At 39.5% G+C, this 18,446-nt stretch overlaps 1 protein-coding gene and 1 pseudogene across 1 annotated transcript; both read left to right on the forward strand.

Moving 5' to 3' along the window:
• The first annotated feature begins 1,114 nt into the window (after positions 1-1,114).
• On the forward strand, positions 1,115-6,383 carry LOC125315303 (disease resistance protein At4g27190-like). The gene is made up of 5 exons (XM_048279754.1): positions 1,115-2,925; positions 3,595-3,744; positions 3,940-4,026; positions 6,034-6,141; positions 6,324-6,383. Exons 1-5 carry the CDS (start codon positions 1,120-1,122, stop codon positions 6,381-6,383), a joined length of 2,211 nt encoding a protein of 736 aa, XP_048135711.1. The 5' UTR covers positions 1,115-1,119.
• A 7,649-nt stretch (positions 6,384-14,032) lies between these two features.
• Positions 14,033-17,034, forward strand: LOC115727727 (annotated as a pseudogene).
• The last annotated feature ends 1,412 nt before the right edge of the window (positions 17,035-18,446 follow it).

Here is an 18,446-nt window from a genome sequence, read left to right on the forward strand (position 1 = left end):
TAACTGATTTTGCAGGATATTTCATTGGCTTAACCTCCACACCTATGGCCGTAGATTGTAGGGAAAACAATTGCGTACTTTAGGAGAATGCTAACTTCATATGGTAATTTTTTTTCCTAGTATGTGCACTTATTCTCCATATATTAGGTAGTTGCCATGCAAAAGGTCCTTATCACCTTAATTACAAAGTGAACGTCCCTGATGACTTTAATTAGTCAAAACATTATTTTTAAAAATTAGGCGTAACCTTTTCGAATAGTCATAATGGATATACAGATTAAGGAGTAATTTCACATATTCTAATCTAACACCTACGGTTGGCAAAATAATTAAACAACTTCAATATTTCCTTCCGAACTGAGTTTTTTTTTTTTTTTCACTTGAAGGATTGATTTGAGGTGCTTTCTGTTAATAAACCTCTAAAAGTTCGTAATATGATACATGAAAAGTCAAGACATATTGTTACCCAACGGTCAACATTAATTAGATATTAGTGCATGACCAATTAACAGTGGAGGAAAGGAAGGAGACTTAAACATCGGTGAGAAATAATCAAATGGAAGATAAAAACATTATAATTTTCGTACGGCGATTACTTAGATATCATAACCTTTTTTAGATTGCTAAGTGCCATGATTTATATATGGTGCTCACTTGAAAATTATAACTTTTTTTCGATCACTTAAATGGTATGTAACTTTTTCAAAGATAATTTGAGTGCCATAAAATTTTGAAACAACGAGTGGCATGTCACGTCGAATTTCCGAGATACATGAATGAATGTTCCTAAAATAGTTTGGCCCTCAAGCTGTGATTTGAAAATGATCGCACTCCCGTCAACGTTTAACATATGGTTTGCAAGTCCACGTTGGTGGCTTGACAGATGGGACCCACTGCGGTCTTTCTTTTATTTTAAATCGTTGGATCTCCAGAACTGAAGCTCACCCGTTGATTCGTCATCCTTTTCTGCGCTCAAATCTTATTCCCCTCTTCTTCTCTCAATCGTTCTTGCTCTGTTTCGCTCTTTCTTCTCCTCGGCCAAACCATCCTTCTTATTCTTCTTCACTGTCTCCCCGTTTTATCGCTCTTTCTTTCTCGAAAAGAAAAAATCAAAGCAAAATGTCGATCGATCCTGCCATTCCTGTTGCATCTTTTGCATGGGATGTCTTGAAGTGGGTAGTTGTTCCTGTCAAGCGCCAATTCGGATACGTGATCTCCTCCAAGAGCTACGCCCAGGATCTTCAGAAGGAAGTCGGGAAGCTGGCGTACGAGGCTGAGAGGATCCACAATGCCGTCGAAGTGGCCAGAAACAATATTCGGATGGTCTACAGTCAAGTCACCGATTGGCACGAGAGTGCAGAGAAGGCCTTGAAGGAGGCGGGAGAGCTGTTGGGAGAGTTTGAAAAGGCGAGCAAGAGTTGCTGCTACGGGACTCTTCCCGACCCCAACTGTCGCTATCAGTTCAGCAGAAAGGCCAAGGAAAAGATCGAGCTCCTTCAGCGACTCGCTCGAGAATGCAGTGAATTCAAGGATATTTCCTTCAGTGGTCCTGCTCCGGGGAATGTGGCTGCTCCGACTCCGGCCAGGAGAGAAGGCAAAGATGTCGTACAGTCGACCACCGCGGTGGCCTCAGCTCCTTTTGCCTCGATGTCAATTAAGCTTAAGGACGACGGGATGGTCCAATCCAGAGAATTGATCATGCAGGGGATCATGGCTGCTCTTACTGATAACAACAATAGCGTGGTCGGGATTCACGGAATGGGCGGGGTCGGCAAGTCCACCCTATTGGACGACGCCGAAAGGAGGATAAAGAAAGCGAAGTCGTTTGATTGGGTCGCTAAGGCCGACGTGTCGGAAAATCAAGACATCAAGAGGATTCAAGGAGAGATTGCGCACGCGTTGGACCTGGACATAAAGGATGTGGAGTACGTCAATTCGCGAGCGGAACGTCTGCGCACGAGGTTGGAAAAGGAGGTGAGGGAGAAGAAGCAGGTGCTCATAATACTGGACAACCTGTGGAAAGGGCTTGACTTGAAGTCAGTAGGCATTCCTTGCGGACACGACAACAAAGTCATAGGATGCAAGTTGCTGTTGACTTCAAGATTCCAAGATGTTTTGAGTAGGGGTATGGGCTGCGACAGGGACTTCCTCCTCGATGCGCTGAAGGAGGAAGAGGCAAAACGACTGTTTGAGAGGACGGTGGGCGACAAAGTTCATCACGATCCATTCAAATCCTTGGTGGATGAAGCACTCAACAAATGTGCAGGTTTGCCTTTCCTAATTATTGCAATGGCGAATGTTTTTAGAGACGCGGATTTTCGCGAATGGAAGGATGTTTTGAGACAAATCGAGATGTCTACAAACAGAGGACTCAGTGAGACGATAAACGAGATGTTGCAGTTGAGCTATGATCGTTTCAAAGGGGAGGATGGCAAGGAGGTGAAGTCATTGTTACGCCTATGTGTTGTTTATGGTGTCTCTAAGCCCTCTCTTGAAAACTTGGTGAGGTATGGCGTGGGTTCGAGGTTATTTCGAGAAGATAGCAGCATGGAAGAAGTGAGAGACAGGTTGAGCTCACTGATCCGAACCCTGAAAGCCTCATCCTTTTTGTTAGAAGACAATGAAGATGTTGATGGTTTCAAGATACACGACTTGGTTCGTGGATTCGTTGCCTCGGTAGCTTCAAGAGATGACCCTCTTCTGGTGTTGAAAAATCATGATAAGTCGGTGATAGAATTGCCGAAGGACAAGCTCAAAAGTTGCACATCGGTATGCTTTCCCTACGTTGACATGGAGGAGCTTCCTGAAGAGTTAGATTGCCCTGAAATGCGGATCTTTTTGTTGTTCACAAACAATGAATCTCTTAAGGTCCCAGGCTCATGTTTCAACTCTATGAGAAAACTCATGGTCTTACATCTTTCTCAAGTGCGGCTCACTCGTTCACCTTCGCCATTCCAGTTCTTGGAGAACTTACACACTCTGTGCCTAAATGATTGTTCGTTAGAGGATGTAGCCATGATCAGCGAGCTAAAACGGCTATGTGTTCTCAGCTTTGCAAACTCCAAAATTCAACGATTGCCAAAAGAAATTGGACAATTGGTGGAGCTACGGTTGTTAGACTTAAACCATTGCTCAAAACTTGAGATAATTGAACCGGGTGTGCTTGGGAGCTTGATGAAATTGGAGGAGTTGTATATGGAGAATAGTTTTGATCGTTGGAATGCTGTGGAGCAAACTCCACCCACTAATGCCGGTCTTATTGAGTTGAATAACTTGAAGAATCTCTGCACTTTGCATGTGTCCATTCTCGATCCGAGTGTGCTCCCGGAGGATCTAAACGTCGAGAAACTAACCAAGTACCAAATCCGGATAGGTGATGTGCCATGTTGGCGAAGTCGCTATGTGTCAAGCACATTGGAGCTGTCGAGCATGTTGGAGGTTCGGTTGGATCCAATGAGCGATATTCTTCGGAAAGGATGCATACAGACTTTATTAGGCAAAACCGACGGTCTCATTTTAGACGGATTAAATGGAATTGAGCAAAGTATTTGCGCGTTATCGCAGAAAGGCTTTCCGAAATTAAAGCACCTACAGGTCGAGAATAGTCCCTCCGTCCATCACGTCCTCCAATTACCATCACATACAGAGTTTAAGATGTTGGAGTCATTACTTTTCAATAACCTCATCAACTTGGAAAAGATATGCAACAACCACATCTCCTCCAATTCCTTCAGTGCATTAAAGGTAGTACGAGTTGGAAACTGTGACAAGATGGAAGTTTTGTTTCCTCTTTCATTATTGAGAGAACTTCCACACCTTGAAGAGATCCAAGTGGTCAGCTGTCACTTAATGCGGGAGATTGTAGAAGTGGATGATTGCGGCAAACTTGAGTTGCGGAATTTGCATGTCTTGAAATTGCGTGATTTGCCGAATATGAAGAACTTTTGCACCGCAACTATGGCTCCTTCAAGTTGTGCATCAAACGACCATGTTGGCACTCAAGTTGCATTCTTCAACGGGCAACAGGTAACTTTCTATCAAAACAATATGTTATTTGATGATCTTTTGTTCATTTGCTAATTGGATGTGACATAGATTATTGTCATTATTCTTTCTTCTTCTTCTTTTTCGGTTCATTTGCTGCCTAGTTACATTATCCTAATCATGCCTTCTCTGTAATTGCGTAAAGCAATCTTCTGTTACTCTTCATTGCATAGAACTCCAGCAAAGAGAATGAAATCCATGTAAATTTAGATTGTGCTAGGACTTGAGTTATTTTCAGCTTACATGCGGCAAGTGAAAAAATATGATATCTAGATGGCTTAGGTAAAAATCAATACGAAGAATGGGCAAGGGGATTGGGTTTTCAAATAGTAGCAACGATGCGAATCTAATTGATGCACGTCTTTTCCCTGTCGTGTGTTTCAATAAGCACTTAGTCATTGCGTAAGCCCTACAAGTATAAACGCACACAATTACACGCATGTTCATACTTGCAAAGCGTATAAAAGATATAGATATATGTAAGCACTTTGGGCATAACAAACATAAATCTTTAACTTCTAATTGAAAAAAAAAAGAACATACATCTTCAACTTGTGTCAATATCTCGTAGTCGAAGGCATCACCGAGTGACTTTTAGGAAAAAGTTCACGAGATCCCCCATGAAGATTTAAATCGGTAAACACTTACATCGAAAATGTGGTTATATAAATTAGGGCGTATTGAAATTAAATAGCTGACTAGGAAGGCCATATGTACAATGAAATTAAAAAAAAAATTAGCCTTTTCTTTGATCATTTCATATGCTTGGGATATATTTCAAAGCCATTTTCACGAAGTCAACCATCTTATTATTATTTTTTGTCTCAATCTCTTTCAAGATCATTGCCTTTTTTTCCGCATTTTTCTTTATTTATATTGGAAATTTTCAACTCATTGTAAAAAATCACATGTGACAAATAGGTGGAAATTGTAGTTAATTGTTTAACAATTTTTTAGTGTAGTAGGTAAGCTGTTAAATTGGTTATTGTTAGTGATAGAAGTAAGTAAACTAAGGATAAACAGTGACAATTATCATTGAAGTTGATGGTGGAGTTCAAGGCTCGTGCAATATATTAGTTTCGCAAGTTATTAAACATGAGCTTACATGGAGAGAAATTTAAGTTGCCATTATAAATTTATCAAGTATGAAAGAAATTAGCCCCGTCGTAGGTTTACTCTTATTATATAAATTAAAATATTTCACGCATAAATTGATTGGGTCTGGCAAAGCCCAAGCGGGCTTAGGTGGATGGCGAAGGCGTCAAAAGGAAGTTACTTGTAGTAACTAAACTTTTATGAGAGTAATTTCCCTTATGAAGTACTAAATTACTTTTCAAGATTGCTAAGTTTCCTTAGGTAGGTAGTAAATTAGACATACCTTTCTGTAATTAAGGAATTATAGCATAATAATTTACTTCTCGTGATTGAAACTTGCCTTGTTTATCACTCCATGAGATGTTGTCCTTTGCGTGTAAGTTGCCTATGTCTTTCATAATCACAGTGATTCTACAGTTTCTATATAATTTTTTCATGGTAGTAATGTGCATTGTGAGATAGTGTAGTACTTTTTGGCAATCATCCGACAAAATGAGCAATGTAACATCAAAGTAGTAACATAACCTAAGAGGGAGTGGTTTACCATATAGGAAGGAATTTACCTTGAATGTACTTCCTTTTGCTCTAAGGATCACTAATCTTCGTAGTCATTAGCAAACTGAATGAATGCTATTTCTTGATGACTGTAGTTTCCCTTATTGTTAATAAATTGCAAACAATATCCAATTGTAATACCATCCACGAATTTATTGTAAAAACGAAGTTCATTAGTTGTTTTTGGGGTCGTAAAATACCTTTTCTGATTTTTAAATTAGCCTTTGTTTATCATAGCTTTTTGTAAATGTAAAAATCATCCTAAAGTCCGTAAATTTTCTTCCGCAACCATTTGTAATAACCTGCTATAGCACGTATGCTGATGGGTCTATCCGTCAGGTTTCAATCCCATCCTTGGAGTCCTTGAAAATGGTTGGACTTCCCAATCTGGAAGATATATGGACCGATGAATCTCCATTGGGGCTGAGCAGTCTCCAATCTCTTAAGGTCTCTTCATGCAAATCTCTCTCAAAGGTCATCAACTCCAGCTCACTGGTAAAACTACCCAAGCTCCACATTTTAAAGGTAGAAGATTGCATTTCGGTGCAAGAAATTTTTGACCTTGACGGATTAGGCGCCAATGCCAATATTGAGACTCTTTCTGAGCTAAACACAATCTATATAGACAGATTGCGAAGCTTGAAGTGCATGTGGAACAAGAATCCTTGTGGAATTGTGAGATTCGATAATTTAAAGCGCTTAGAGGTGTCTAACTGTAACGACCTCGAGTTTCTGTTTTTCCCATCCATGGTTCAATCTCTCCCACAATTGAGAGAACTAGAGGTACAAGATTGCAAGAAGATGGAGGCGATCATTATAGAGGATGAAGGGTCGAGGATAGAAACATCAGAAACTCTAGTATTCCCGATGTTAACCGATTTATGCATTGCAGGTTTGGAAAGTTTGACGTGCTTCTCTAGCAGAAAGTGTAAGATTGATTTTTTTTTTCTGGTTTAATCATTAAAAATCTTCTTAGATTAATTCATCCCTGCAATGCAAAATATGGCATTCCTTTCATCTAATTAAAAATCGATGACAGGTTCACGTGAAACTTGGAGTGAGGATCGTCTCAAATCACGCTACACTACTCTCTTCAATCAAGAGGTACGTAACAAACGCTACATCAAAATCTTAAATATAACAAAAATCCAATGATTGCATCAATTTTATGTGCATAGCACTTCACGAGTTTACATGCTGTGCATTTCAAGTTGCCACATGGCGTTACAAATAATTGGGAAGTTTAAATTCACATCAATAAGAGTTGGATCAATCACATCAAAGTATTAAGACATTGTAAAAGATGATATATTCATATAGATAATTGTTATGCCGGCCAGCTAAATAAGTAAAACTAACAAATAGTTATATTGGAGACGAAGCATGATCGCCAAAGCCCACTTTGGTTAAAATTGATTGCGTTCCACATAATCACAGCACCATAAAAGCTGGATAAGCCAAAGTAGAGTTACTCTTCAAATTGTGATTTTGAATTGAAATGAAGAATATATAGTAGAGTCACTATACATACAAAAGTTGGATAATTAATCTTCAATGAGCTCAATTGTCAACTCTCAAATTATGTGCTTAAATTCACTCCTGGTAACTATGTAGTAAAAGATTTTGTGATATAGCAATGTTCATTGGAGAACACTTTATTTTTTTTAATTTAGCTATAAAATTTATGTATATTAAGTTCGTATCAAATCGTGTCATTTATGGATTTCTCGGATAATCATTTGCAAACAAGTTACTTCATATTGTAAATTGCCAGCCTTTCAATTCTTATGTTTTTAGCTACATCCTCACGCAAAAGGAATGTGGTTTTGGTTGAGACTTTCTTTCCGTAAAGGGACGTGGGACGTTCACAGAGTGCTTACTTCAAGCTCTACTTACTTCATGCTTTGTTTACTTCTCTTCTTTTCCTCACTGCACTTAATCAACGGTATACCTTATACAATCCAGTAACCCTTTAGTCTAGGTCGGTATCGTTGTCTAATCCATGCTTTGTGTTGTAAGCTTTTTTCCAACACGATTCTTTGGCTAGCATTCCTCTTCTTCTTTTTTTCCTTTTCATGGGTAGTAACGAGTGACAAAACAGAACATGCTACTCTCTTGATATCCGAGGTTTCCCACGTGCAATGGATCTCCTACCATTGTTATTGCAAGCATCTCATACATGCTATCTATGAACCTTGAGTGGTCATTTACAATAAATCAATATTCTGTATTTTCAAAAAACATAGGGAAATATAGCTTAAAAATACAATAATATCCCAAATTATGTGTATTTTTCACACATATTTTTATGCCTTTAAATGCTTCAAACATGTACAAAAATGTACCACAACATAGAGCATTTCAATATGAACACGTTGGTACCAAGAACGCGCCGATCAGACCTTGTACGCATATTTAATTTAGGGCAAAACAGGAAATTTACGTGCTAAAAAAAAAAATCGCGAAATTGTCAGCCAGCTGCAAAAGAGGAATACTCTCGCGTGAGGGAGGGCAGAACCAAAAAAATATGCCATGTGGGGAAAAAAAATAAAAAATTCGCTACAGCCGCTCGCACGCGCCCACACTGCTGACCCTGCACATAATCTTTGGCGCATGGCTTGCACGCGCCTACAATTTTTATCTAACAATTGGATCATCCGACATCCAACACGGTAACAAAGCAATGAATCTTAAAAGGGAAATTCAATCAATTAAGTATATTGAGTTCTTTCAAGTGTAAAATGATATAAATAAGTTTTGTTCGTTTTGACCCAGGCAATCCCTTCTTCATTGTTTTGTTTTTTGACTTTTTCAATTTTTATAGAGTGATATAATATTGAATAAAAATGATTGATATTGACTTTAACAGGAAGTTATGATGTCCTTGACATATTTCACGTATATTTTGGCGTAATTAAAGATTATTACTTAATAAATTGTAATATTATTTATATCGCACATGTTTAATTTGAGTAAATTAATAGAAACCTAACAGGCTAACTAACAGAGTATGGGGAATAATACACTAGTTTTGAAGTTAAACTTGTCCAAAATGAAACATTGAAACTACTTCTAGTAAAATGAAAAAGGAAATTTGCTAATATGGACAAATCAAACAAATTTGAGGAATATCGTCCTTTTTGTTTTCAAATATTTCATGTTGTCTTTTGAACAGTCCTTAAAAAACATGGACAGACTAATAATATGTCAAAACATAGATAGAAAAGCCTTGGTATGACCTTTGCAAGATGAGGATGCGGCCACAATGGATAGACCAAGATTGTTAGGACCACCGCTTCTTCCCCATGTATTCATGAACTTTTCGAACCGACGGAATCACTAATTTCGTGAGCGATACCGCAGGTTGCCTTTCCTAGCTTGGAGACATTACGCATCGTTAGGATGGATAGTATTGATATAATATGGGACAATCAAGTTGCTGCGGAGTCTTTCCGCAAACTAAAGTCACTCAGTGTTTGTGGATGCAACAAGCTAGTGAACATTGTTCCTTCTTACATTCTTGGACGGCTCAAGAGCTTGGAAAGTTTGGACGTAGGATCATGTGATTCGCTTGAAGTTGTTTTCAAACTGCAGCCATTGAGTCCTCTAGATGGATATCCCATTGCTCGTTTCCCGCTAAAAAAGTTGGAGTTATGGGGATTATCAAAGCTAAAGCATGTATGGGATAAGGAACTTCACGGTCAAGTCAAATTCCGGTGTCTCTGTTCTGTTACCATTTCCGGATGCGAGAGCCTCACCTCTCTGTTTCCAGCCTCGGTAGCTCGGGATCTAACGCAACTTGAGGGCGCCTTCTCAAATCTGCAAGAGTTAAAATTAGATTTATATGGAGGGATGGAGATATGGCATGGGCATTCTCATGACGGAGAATCCTTTTGCAAGGTTAGAGTTCTCGAGCTTCATCATTTCTCGAAGGAATCTGCAATATCCACATGTCGTCTTGTTCGGAGTTTAACCAACTTGCAAGAGCTGGTTGTACGCAATTCTGATATAGAAGAGCCGAGCGACATTGTGGAAGCCAAAGAAGGCCCAAGGCACGAGCTAAAAGTAATACCACCATTTTCCAGATTTTTTCAACATCTCAAGACTCTAGATGTGTCATTTTGTGATGGGTTATCAAAGATGTTCACACCGACAATAGCTGGAAATTTGTTGGAACTCACGAAATTGAGGATAAGTAAATGCAAAATGTTGACGGAAGTCATTTGTGGTGATGGAGGTGAGGAGGGGCTTGTGGTGGTTTTCAATCAATTGAAGTATATGGAGCTTGATGGGTTGACGGGGCTGAGATGTTTCAGCTCAAGTAAATACGCTTTAATGTTCCCACTCTTGGAAGATGTCATTGTGAGTGGATGTCCCAGCATGAAGTTCTTCTCCGAGGGACCAATAAATACGCCAAAGTTGGAGAGAGTACAAGCATCAACAGAAGCATGGTTTTGGAAGGAAAACCTCAACATCACCATCCAAAATATGTTTAAAGAAATGGTATGCATCGGTTAGCAAATTTCGTGAAATTAGATGTCCTTGTTGCATTCTGCTAACTAGAGTTTACATTTAACGATGCTTTTTCAAACAGGCTACGGTTGCGGGAGTAAAGTCGATGCGGTTGTCTGAGTTTCCCGAGCTAATTGAAAAATGGCACAGCGAACTTATTCCCATCAAGCCCTCTTGGCAATTAGAATCATTGGTGGTGGATAAATGTCCATCATTTAATAACGCTATTCCATCCGGATTGATACCTGTTTTAAATGAAGTGCAAAGATTGCAAGTGCGCGATTGCGAGTCGCTAGAAGAAGTATTCAATCTTGAAGGGCTGGAGGTCGTGCGAAGCACTCGGTTGCTGCCTTTCTTAGAAAATCTAAACTTGGTCAATCTACCAAAGTTGCGGCGATTATGGAACAACCATCTTCAAGGGACGCTGCGCTTCGATAAGATATTTAGTCTCACCCTTTATAAATGCAGCAACTTGAGACATGCTTTCACTCCATCGATGGCCCGGTGTCTTGCCAACCTAGGCTGGATGGAAATAAAGGAGTGTGGTCAAATGGAAGGAGTGATCGCAGAGGAAGAAGGGCAGGGAAGCGCTGTGGAGAAGATTACATTCCCGCGTCTTTGTTGCATGAAGCTGGAATGCTTGCCCAATATGACTAGTCTTCTCTCAGGGAAGAACCGTCCTTTGGAATGCCCTAGATTACAAGAGTTGACCATTGCCTACTGTCCCAAGATGAGAAGCTTAACTTGGCAACCTTTGATGGAGATCGACCAACGCACTCCTTCACTTTTTACTCCGGAGGTCGGTCTTGTTTTTCTTTATCCAATGCTTTTGATGTTTAAAATTAAACATCTCGTCAAATGGAAGCACCAATGGAAGTTGCAATGCGACATCCGCTTTTTTTCTTTCATTTGTTTTTGCCTCCGAAATCCTCAACACGCCACACAATGTCATCAGTCAAGGATAAGAAATTGGTTACCCATTGCAAATTGATTAAACTTAAATTGTAGATAGGTGTCACCCGATTGGATAAACCGAAATCTTCCCAATCACCGAAATCAAAGATAAAGAAGCATGAAACTAGTCACCCGATTTTTTGGTAGGGACAAGTGGCAATAGCGTAATTCACGACCAAATGAAAATTCCATACGGGCTGTTAAGTAAACAATTCATAGCAGCTCATACAATCGCTTCATTTTTTTTTTTTGGTTTGGTATTAGAATCTATTTTTGCATAACATGTTTTATTTGTTCACGAAGACTAGTTGCATTTTCCCGGGGATCCTCGTTAGTGTGAGAAACCCGCCTTCAAATTTCTTGTCATGCGAACTTTTTAAGAAAATTGCAAAAGTATTCATGTGTTATTTGAGGTCGTCATTTCGTTCTTTGGAGCGTAATTTAGTGAAAGGTTCTCCTATCTTTTTTGTGCATGAGTATTAACGGGTGGTACCGGCTGTAAGGTAGCTTATTTTGTCGCATTGCACGCGGCCTTAGTCATCGATCCATTAAAGTGAAAGCATCAAGCAACCTCTCCTTGATCGTGTCACTAACAAGTTCTAGAATGTTGTGATTTGTGGGAGGAAAGTAAGTTCATAATTCAATGTCATCAAATTTATGGTGTCATTTTTCCAAATATGGCAGGTACAATTTCCTAAGCTTGGGTCGATATTTCCCTCTAACATGGAAAATTTAAGCAAAATATGGATGGATAGTCCTCGAGATACTCTCAATTTTGAACATTTACGGGAAGCGAAGGTTGAGAATTGTAAGAGCCTTGAAAATCTGTTTCCGCATTGGGTGGCTGCAAGTCTAAACAAATTAAAGAAACTTCGAGTGGAGTTTTGTGCAATCAAGGAAATAGTCGCAAGTGGGGATAACAATCCACACTCCACTACTGCTCAAGTACTTTTCCCGCAATTAACCTCTCTGGTGTTCCATGATATGCCACAACTCGAGAGTTTCTGCCCTCACTTGTCTACTTTGAACTGGCCATTCTTGAAGGAATTGCGAGCGACACATTGTGACAAACCGAACATGTTTCCTTTGGTGGCAACCATGAACAAGTGGCCTCGGGGAGATGATCATCGGGACATTTCAAACCAAGAAACACACTCTTCATTTGAGAAGGTATGACTACAACTCTTCTCCCTCGGTTTCTACTTTGTTTTTTAAAGCACTTACTAATCTTATGTTCACTGTGTATTAATCGTATCATGATACTAACATGGTATCCCTTGCCTATCAGTTTGTCAATAGTACAAGATATTTCTAATATCATAAGTATACTTTTCATTTGGGGACACTTATGAGATATTCCATTATCTAAAATTACAAAATAATTGCAGAATTTTTTAGAACATAAGATATTCCTTAACTAATCTAATTAAGTATAATGTACTTGGGAAGGTCAATGAGAACTTGACACATGGTCCTCTCCATTGTTCTCACGTTTCTGACCATTGAACTTTTCTTCTCTTTTTTATTTTGTACAGTCTCTAAAAACACATACTCTAATTTCATTTCAGAAATAAAAGCATTGGAACCCTAATTCACCGTATTCTTCTTTATTCTTTAATTTGCCCCGTTATGTTCCACGTCCACTGCATACTAACGAAAACTTGCAGCCCCCTTACTTATAGTTTTTAGACAACGTAACGAACCCCATATGTTTTAGTAACACTATGAGTGCATCCCGTGACAGGTTTGCCTTTTACGGCACATGATTTACTGCTGAATCTTGTTGAATTTACTTCTCTCATTGTATCGGCAATTTCGCAGGGCATTTTCACCTTAGAGAGACTTTCATTGGTCGATAAGGATATTCGGATGATACGGAATGGAAAATTTTCTGAGGATGTCTTTGGCAAGCCAAAAGCACTAACATTGGCATGTTTTCATGATGAAAATGCCACCTTTCCTCCCATATCCCTCTTACAGAGATTTGGGAACCTACAAAGCCTTGAGTTCTTTTGTAGTGCTTTTGAAGAATTATTCCCTGATGAAGGGCTTGTTGATGAGGGAAAAAGTTTGGTGCTTGAACATTTAAGAGAACTCAAGTTAAGCAAGCTACACAACATAAAGCATGTATGGAGGAAAGATCGTTTAGTGTCCAAAATTCTTCGGAGTATTGACAAACTTGAGGTTCGGGAATGTCCTAGTTTGACAACATTATTTCCAGGCTGAGATATCCTTTCGTAATTTGATGGAGCTAGTGGTGATGAATTCCTCCGAATTGGTACACTTAGGAACAGCTTCGGCGATCGCAAGTTTGGTGCATCTCAATGAGATGACTATAATAGGATGTGAAAGAATGAAAGAAGTAGTGGCAGACGATGAAAACGGAGAAGGAAAAGTGATTTCGTTTGGGAAACTCATAACTTTGACACTCAAAAAAATGCCAAGCCTAGAATGCTTCTCCACCACAAGTTGTGTCTTGAGGTTTCCATCCTTGGAATATATTAAAGTGGAAGAGTGCCCCAAAATGAACATCTTTTCTAAGGGTAAGGTAAGCACACCAAGACTACGTAATGCGTCACTGTTCAGATGCAAGTACGGGTCGTACCTAGGGAGCTTGGGGAAATGGGAGTCGGAGGGTGATCTCAATGCAGCCATACAAAGGTTATCGGCATAAACAACCAAAAGCGCACGGAATAAGTAAGGCCCAATTAATGCAGCGATTCTCATCTTTTGGTTTTTCTCTTTGCTTCTGCATCATAAGATTCTGAATTTCTTCATGTTCATGTTCTTAAAGCACACGCTCTCTCTCTCTCTCTCTCTCTCTCTCTCTCTCTCTTCAAATTTAACCGACGCACGCCTCTCCAGCTCACCCATGGAGACGATGCAGAACAGACAAGCTACAGAGGAGGCCGCGGCAGCTCGGGATGGCTCTGTTTGCGGATACGAGTCGCTCCATCGCCTCCTCCGCCACGATCTCAACCCCCAAGTCTTTCAGGTCTTCCCTTCTCCGTTGCATCTCTCTCCTCAGTGTCGCTCGATCGGTACTGGCTCGCGGAGCAGTATCCGGTCGATTTGAATCCTTGTCGCTGTTGATCCGATTGACTTGGCGTGTATTTCTCGAGTGTTACTCTTCGATTGGATTTTGACCTGAGCTTACTAAGGAAATGAAGTTGATTCCGTGAAATCGCTGTTGATCCTATTGACTTGGCGTATATTTCTTGAGTGTTATTCTTCGATTGGATTTTGACCTGACTTGGTGTGTATTTCTCGAGTGTTATTGTTCGATTGGATTTTGACCTGAGCTTATTAAGGAAATGAAGTTGATTCCGTGAAATCCACGGGATTAGAAACGATATAGTTTCGTTTTGGGGAAGATGTTCTGGCACTGGTGCTTTTCTGTAAGCTTGATGGTGCTAGCTCCTATAGATTTCGATTTGGTGCTGATCAAGAAAGGAAAGGCTTCATGGAGAAGGATTGCTGTAGTAAAATCTTGGGATGAAATACGCAAATGATGTGGTCAAATTGTACGATTCTATTCTGCTCGATTTGTCTTGTCTCTCCGCTCGCTTTTTCCAATTAAACTTACGCTTTGATGTTTACATGAATATTGATGTCATTAGTCAATCTAGGAGAATGTTTGTATCTGCTCTGCATCTTGCGGGTCTGCATATGTAGACATACCATTTACTAGCCGAGTTAAATAGGAGCTGGACTTCCGTCAGAACAGTGGATCTTAGGAATTCTAGTGCTATTATTGCGTTAGTTTTCACGATTGGAATGGTTGTGGCCTCCCGAATCGTACGACTGAACACAAAAAGAATTACAAGAAGTAAGGATAGACAGCTTAAAAGTCTTAGTATAGAAAGTTGGAGCTGATCGAGTAATTTCTATTCCGAATGAATTTTGAATTGACATAGATCAACTGTCCATGAAAATATTTGTTGAGACAACTGACATGATTGAGCAATCGGTGCCTTCTTCCTAAAATGTCAAAAACTCAAAGCATGTCATTCCGTTGTGATACAATCTTACTTTGTTGTTAAATCTTTATGATATTGATTTCAGGAAGTCAGTCGTTTACATATTGGATTGAATTGTGTAAGGACTCTTCAAGCTGATCCTCTGGCGGATTCTGCAAAAGCTCTCTCATCTGAATGTAACTTTGACATACAGGTGATCCTACTGTTTCTGGTTTTTGTGGTGCTTACTAGATGTGGCGATTTAAAGGTTGTTGCTAAGAGTCCTGGTCACACTAGTCTGCATTGTTTCACGTGCTTCAATACCATTTGGTTGGAGTTTGATAAAGACTCACTATAAATCAAATAGGTTCCTCATGTAAAATAGTTTTCTTGATAGTATGAAACTTGTCTTCTCAGCACATTCCTGCTTGGAGCATATGGCGAATCTGAGCGTGTGCATAAGAAATACTTGCTTGTCATTAGTGAGATGACTGAACATCCTGAAAGGACTGAAAAAGCTTTTTGGCGTACTTATCTCTAGGGCAATCAATTTCAATGCCTCATGTTCGTTTTGGCAACCATGGCAGACAAAGTTGCTTAACTCCACCCAACAAACACTCAATTTATGATTGCCTTAATCTAATGTCACCTCAATAGCCTCTGAAGCAAGTTCCTCCAGCATTGCTCAGGCCTGCAAATGAAAGTTCAGGCCAACAATTGTTTGGAAGTTCTCTGAGGGACATGAGCAAAGATCTTCCGATGTGTGCTCCTTGTTCTCTCTGCAAAGGGGCATAGGGAGCTTCTATTTATAACTCGGTAATCTTGCATGCCTGTGATAGATAAAAGAGTCTGGACCGACTAATATTATGTCACTGAGATTCATACATATGGTCCTAACTGGGGAAATATTTGTTTAAAAGCAATGAATTGCAAAGATCTGGTCCAGATGTCCTTTGGCAATATTGAGAACTTATCACTAGGGAGGTCTTGAAGAGCATAGTCCTGGAAATGAGCTATTCTGAAATCTGTTTTAGCATAGATTCTTGGTTCTGAGTTTTTCTATGAGATGGAAGGTGTGAGAAATTCTGACTAGCATAGTCTTGTGCCATGTTGGGAATCAGTGGAGTTGGCGAGCCAACAGATAGAGTAACGTCCAAAGTTTGATGTCGTCGAACCATTCTAGTTGATTAAACTTGCTATTGTTGAAGCTAAGAAGTACTCTTACATATTCTTTGTGGCAGTCGCTATTTGGTAGTTGTTTGCTCTTATTGAAAAACATTACTGCAGTTCTTGGCAGGATCCTTTGATTTTTATTCATTCTGACCAATTTTGTGGAATTGATCAATCTATTCTGATTTTCTTTCAGGCATTTTGCTTTACAGCAAAGAAGGAGTAATTAAGAGAACCACGAGTTGTCAGAGTTGGGCTTATTCAAGACTCTATAGTTCTTCCCACAACTGCTTCCTTTCTGGGTCACAAGAGAATGAAAGATGTTGCAGGTGCTTCAGGAGTGAACATCTTATGCTTGCATGTTAGTCACACCATGAAGCTTGAGCTGTACATTTTTTGGCTTCTCCTTTTGGACTTGAAAGACTGAAATTCAACTACTGAACTAATCTGCATCTAGGAAGCGTGGATGATGCCATTTGCCTTTTGCATAGGAGAGAAGAGGCGGCGTGAGAACATGTTCATTGTCAATCCTATCCTTGAGAGGGATTGCTGCCGTTGCCAACAGCTCATTAATTGGGTAGGAACAAAATCAATTTCCAATCTGTTCACATCAGGTGACAGGAAGCCACAGCAAGTCGATTTCGGGCACTTTTATGGATCCAGTCACTTTTTAGCTCCAATCTTCGTGCACACGCCTCTACAGAGATGGATCGGTGGTCTAAGACATGGATTTGAACCTCTGTAGGGAGCTAATACATAAGTGGGGGCTCAGGATGATTGCTGAGTACGAGCTCTATGCGGATATGCTCGCTCGGTATCTGATCCCTTGCTGCATAAGAAGTCCTCTTAAGTTCTTGATTTACAACACTGTACACTCAGGGTTGACATTATCTGATCGTCGTTCATGTTCAATCAACGTGTTTCGATGAAATCCAAGGACATGATAGTTCAATCAAAATTTATAGCTCAATCATCGTGCCTCCTCAAATCTTGCGTGAGAAACCAATGAATAGCATCTTGAATAGCATCTTTTTGTCATTTCAACAGCATAATTACGTTCTTATTAAAACGAGAGGGTGAGGGTTGGGACGCTATGAGGAAAATGAGCTTATGAAAAGTCTATTTTGAAGGTTAAGATGAAAGCAAAATGGAAATGCCTCCCAAGGTGCCCGAAATGCTGGCTAATGCATGGAAATTGCTAAAAGGAAAAAATCCTCCTACTTTTACAAGTTCTTTAATCAAATTCGTTCAACACCAAATTCAACCAGTGGGGCAATAGGTCGAAACGATTTTGTGACGTGAATAAAATTTGTCCAATGAGAACGTCCACTTGGGCATTAGCATTGGCTAAATTGTAGAAAAAACATGAATTAGTATAAATACAAGTGGGACTGCGGGGAATGGGAGGGTGATCTCAATGCAACCATACAAAGGTTATCAGCATGAAATTGGTGAGCTCCAATTAATGCCATTCGTATCCCGACACGTGAATCACAATAAGTTCTAAACTCTTTTATCTTTTTAACTTTCTCTAGTCATCGACAAATGGAAGCTACTGCTCCAATTAATTCCATTTCCAATCTCCCTCTTTCTCATTGACTGACAGTTTTGAAAAAGAAGAGGGAGCTGCCGACGAGAACTGAAGATCGGGGGTAGAATAGTCTCTTCACCTAAAACAAGTTACATAACCCTCCTATAAAGCATTGCCGTATATGGTAAAAAGGTAATTCGCATTAGCTAATAAACAAATAAAATTAGGCATAAATGACTCTTAAAATGATACCTGATTTCTAATTGATTGACCATTAGTGTGGCGAATAAGCAAATCCTCTATTGAAGCATCCCATTTGGTTTCTTTTTCCTTTCCTTCAACTCTCTTAACATTTGATATCCATTGTTTTCTTTTCTTTTCTTTTCTTTTCTTTTTATCGTGAGAAATTGCATAAAAAAAATGTTGACATTTTGAATCAAGCTTAATGTCCAATCTAGCTCTAAAATTTGAAAAAGTGCGATTAAGTCATAAACAATTTGAATCAGGCGTGTCAAATCCTTCCTAATGACCACTCAACGAGATTTGCTAACGTCACATGCTTCAATTTTCTAATAGGTATTTAATGATCAATATGCAAGTAGATTCAGATTAAAGTCTATTGATCA

Source organism: Rhodamnia argentea, chromosome 5 (genome assembly GCF_020921035.1).
Source record: "Rhodamnia argentea isolate NSW1041297 chromosome 5, ASM2092103v1, whole genome shotgun sequence".
In the NCBI taxonomy this organism is placed as follows: Eukaryota; Viridiplantae; Streptophyta; class Magnoliopsida; order Myrtales; family Myrtaceae; genus Rhodamnia; species Rhodamnia argentea.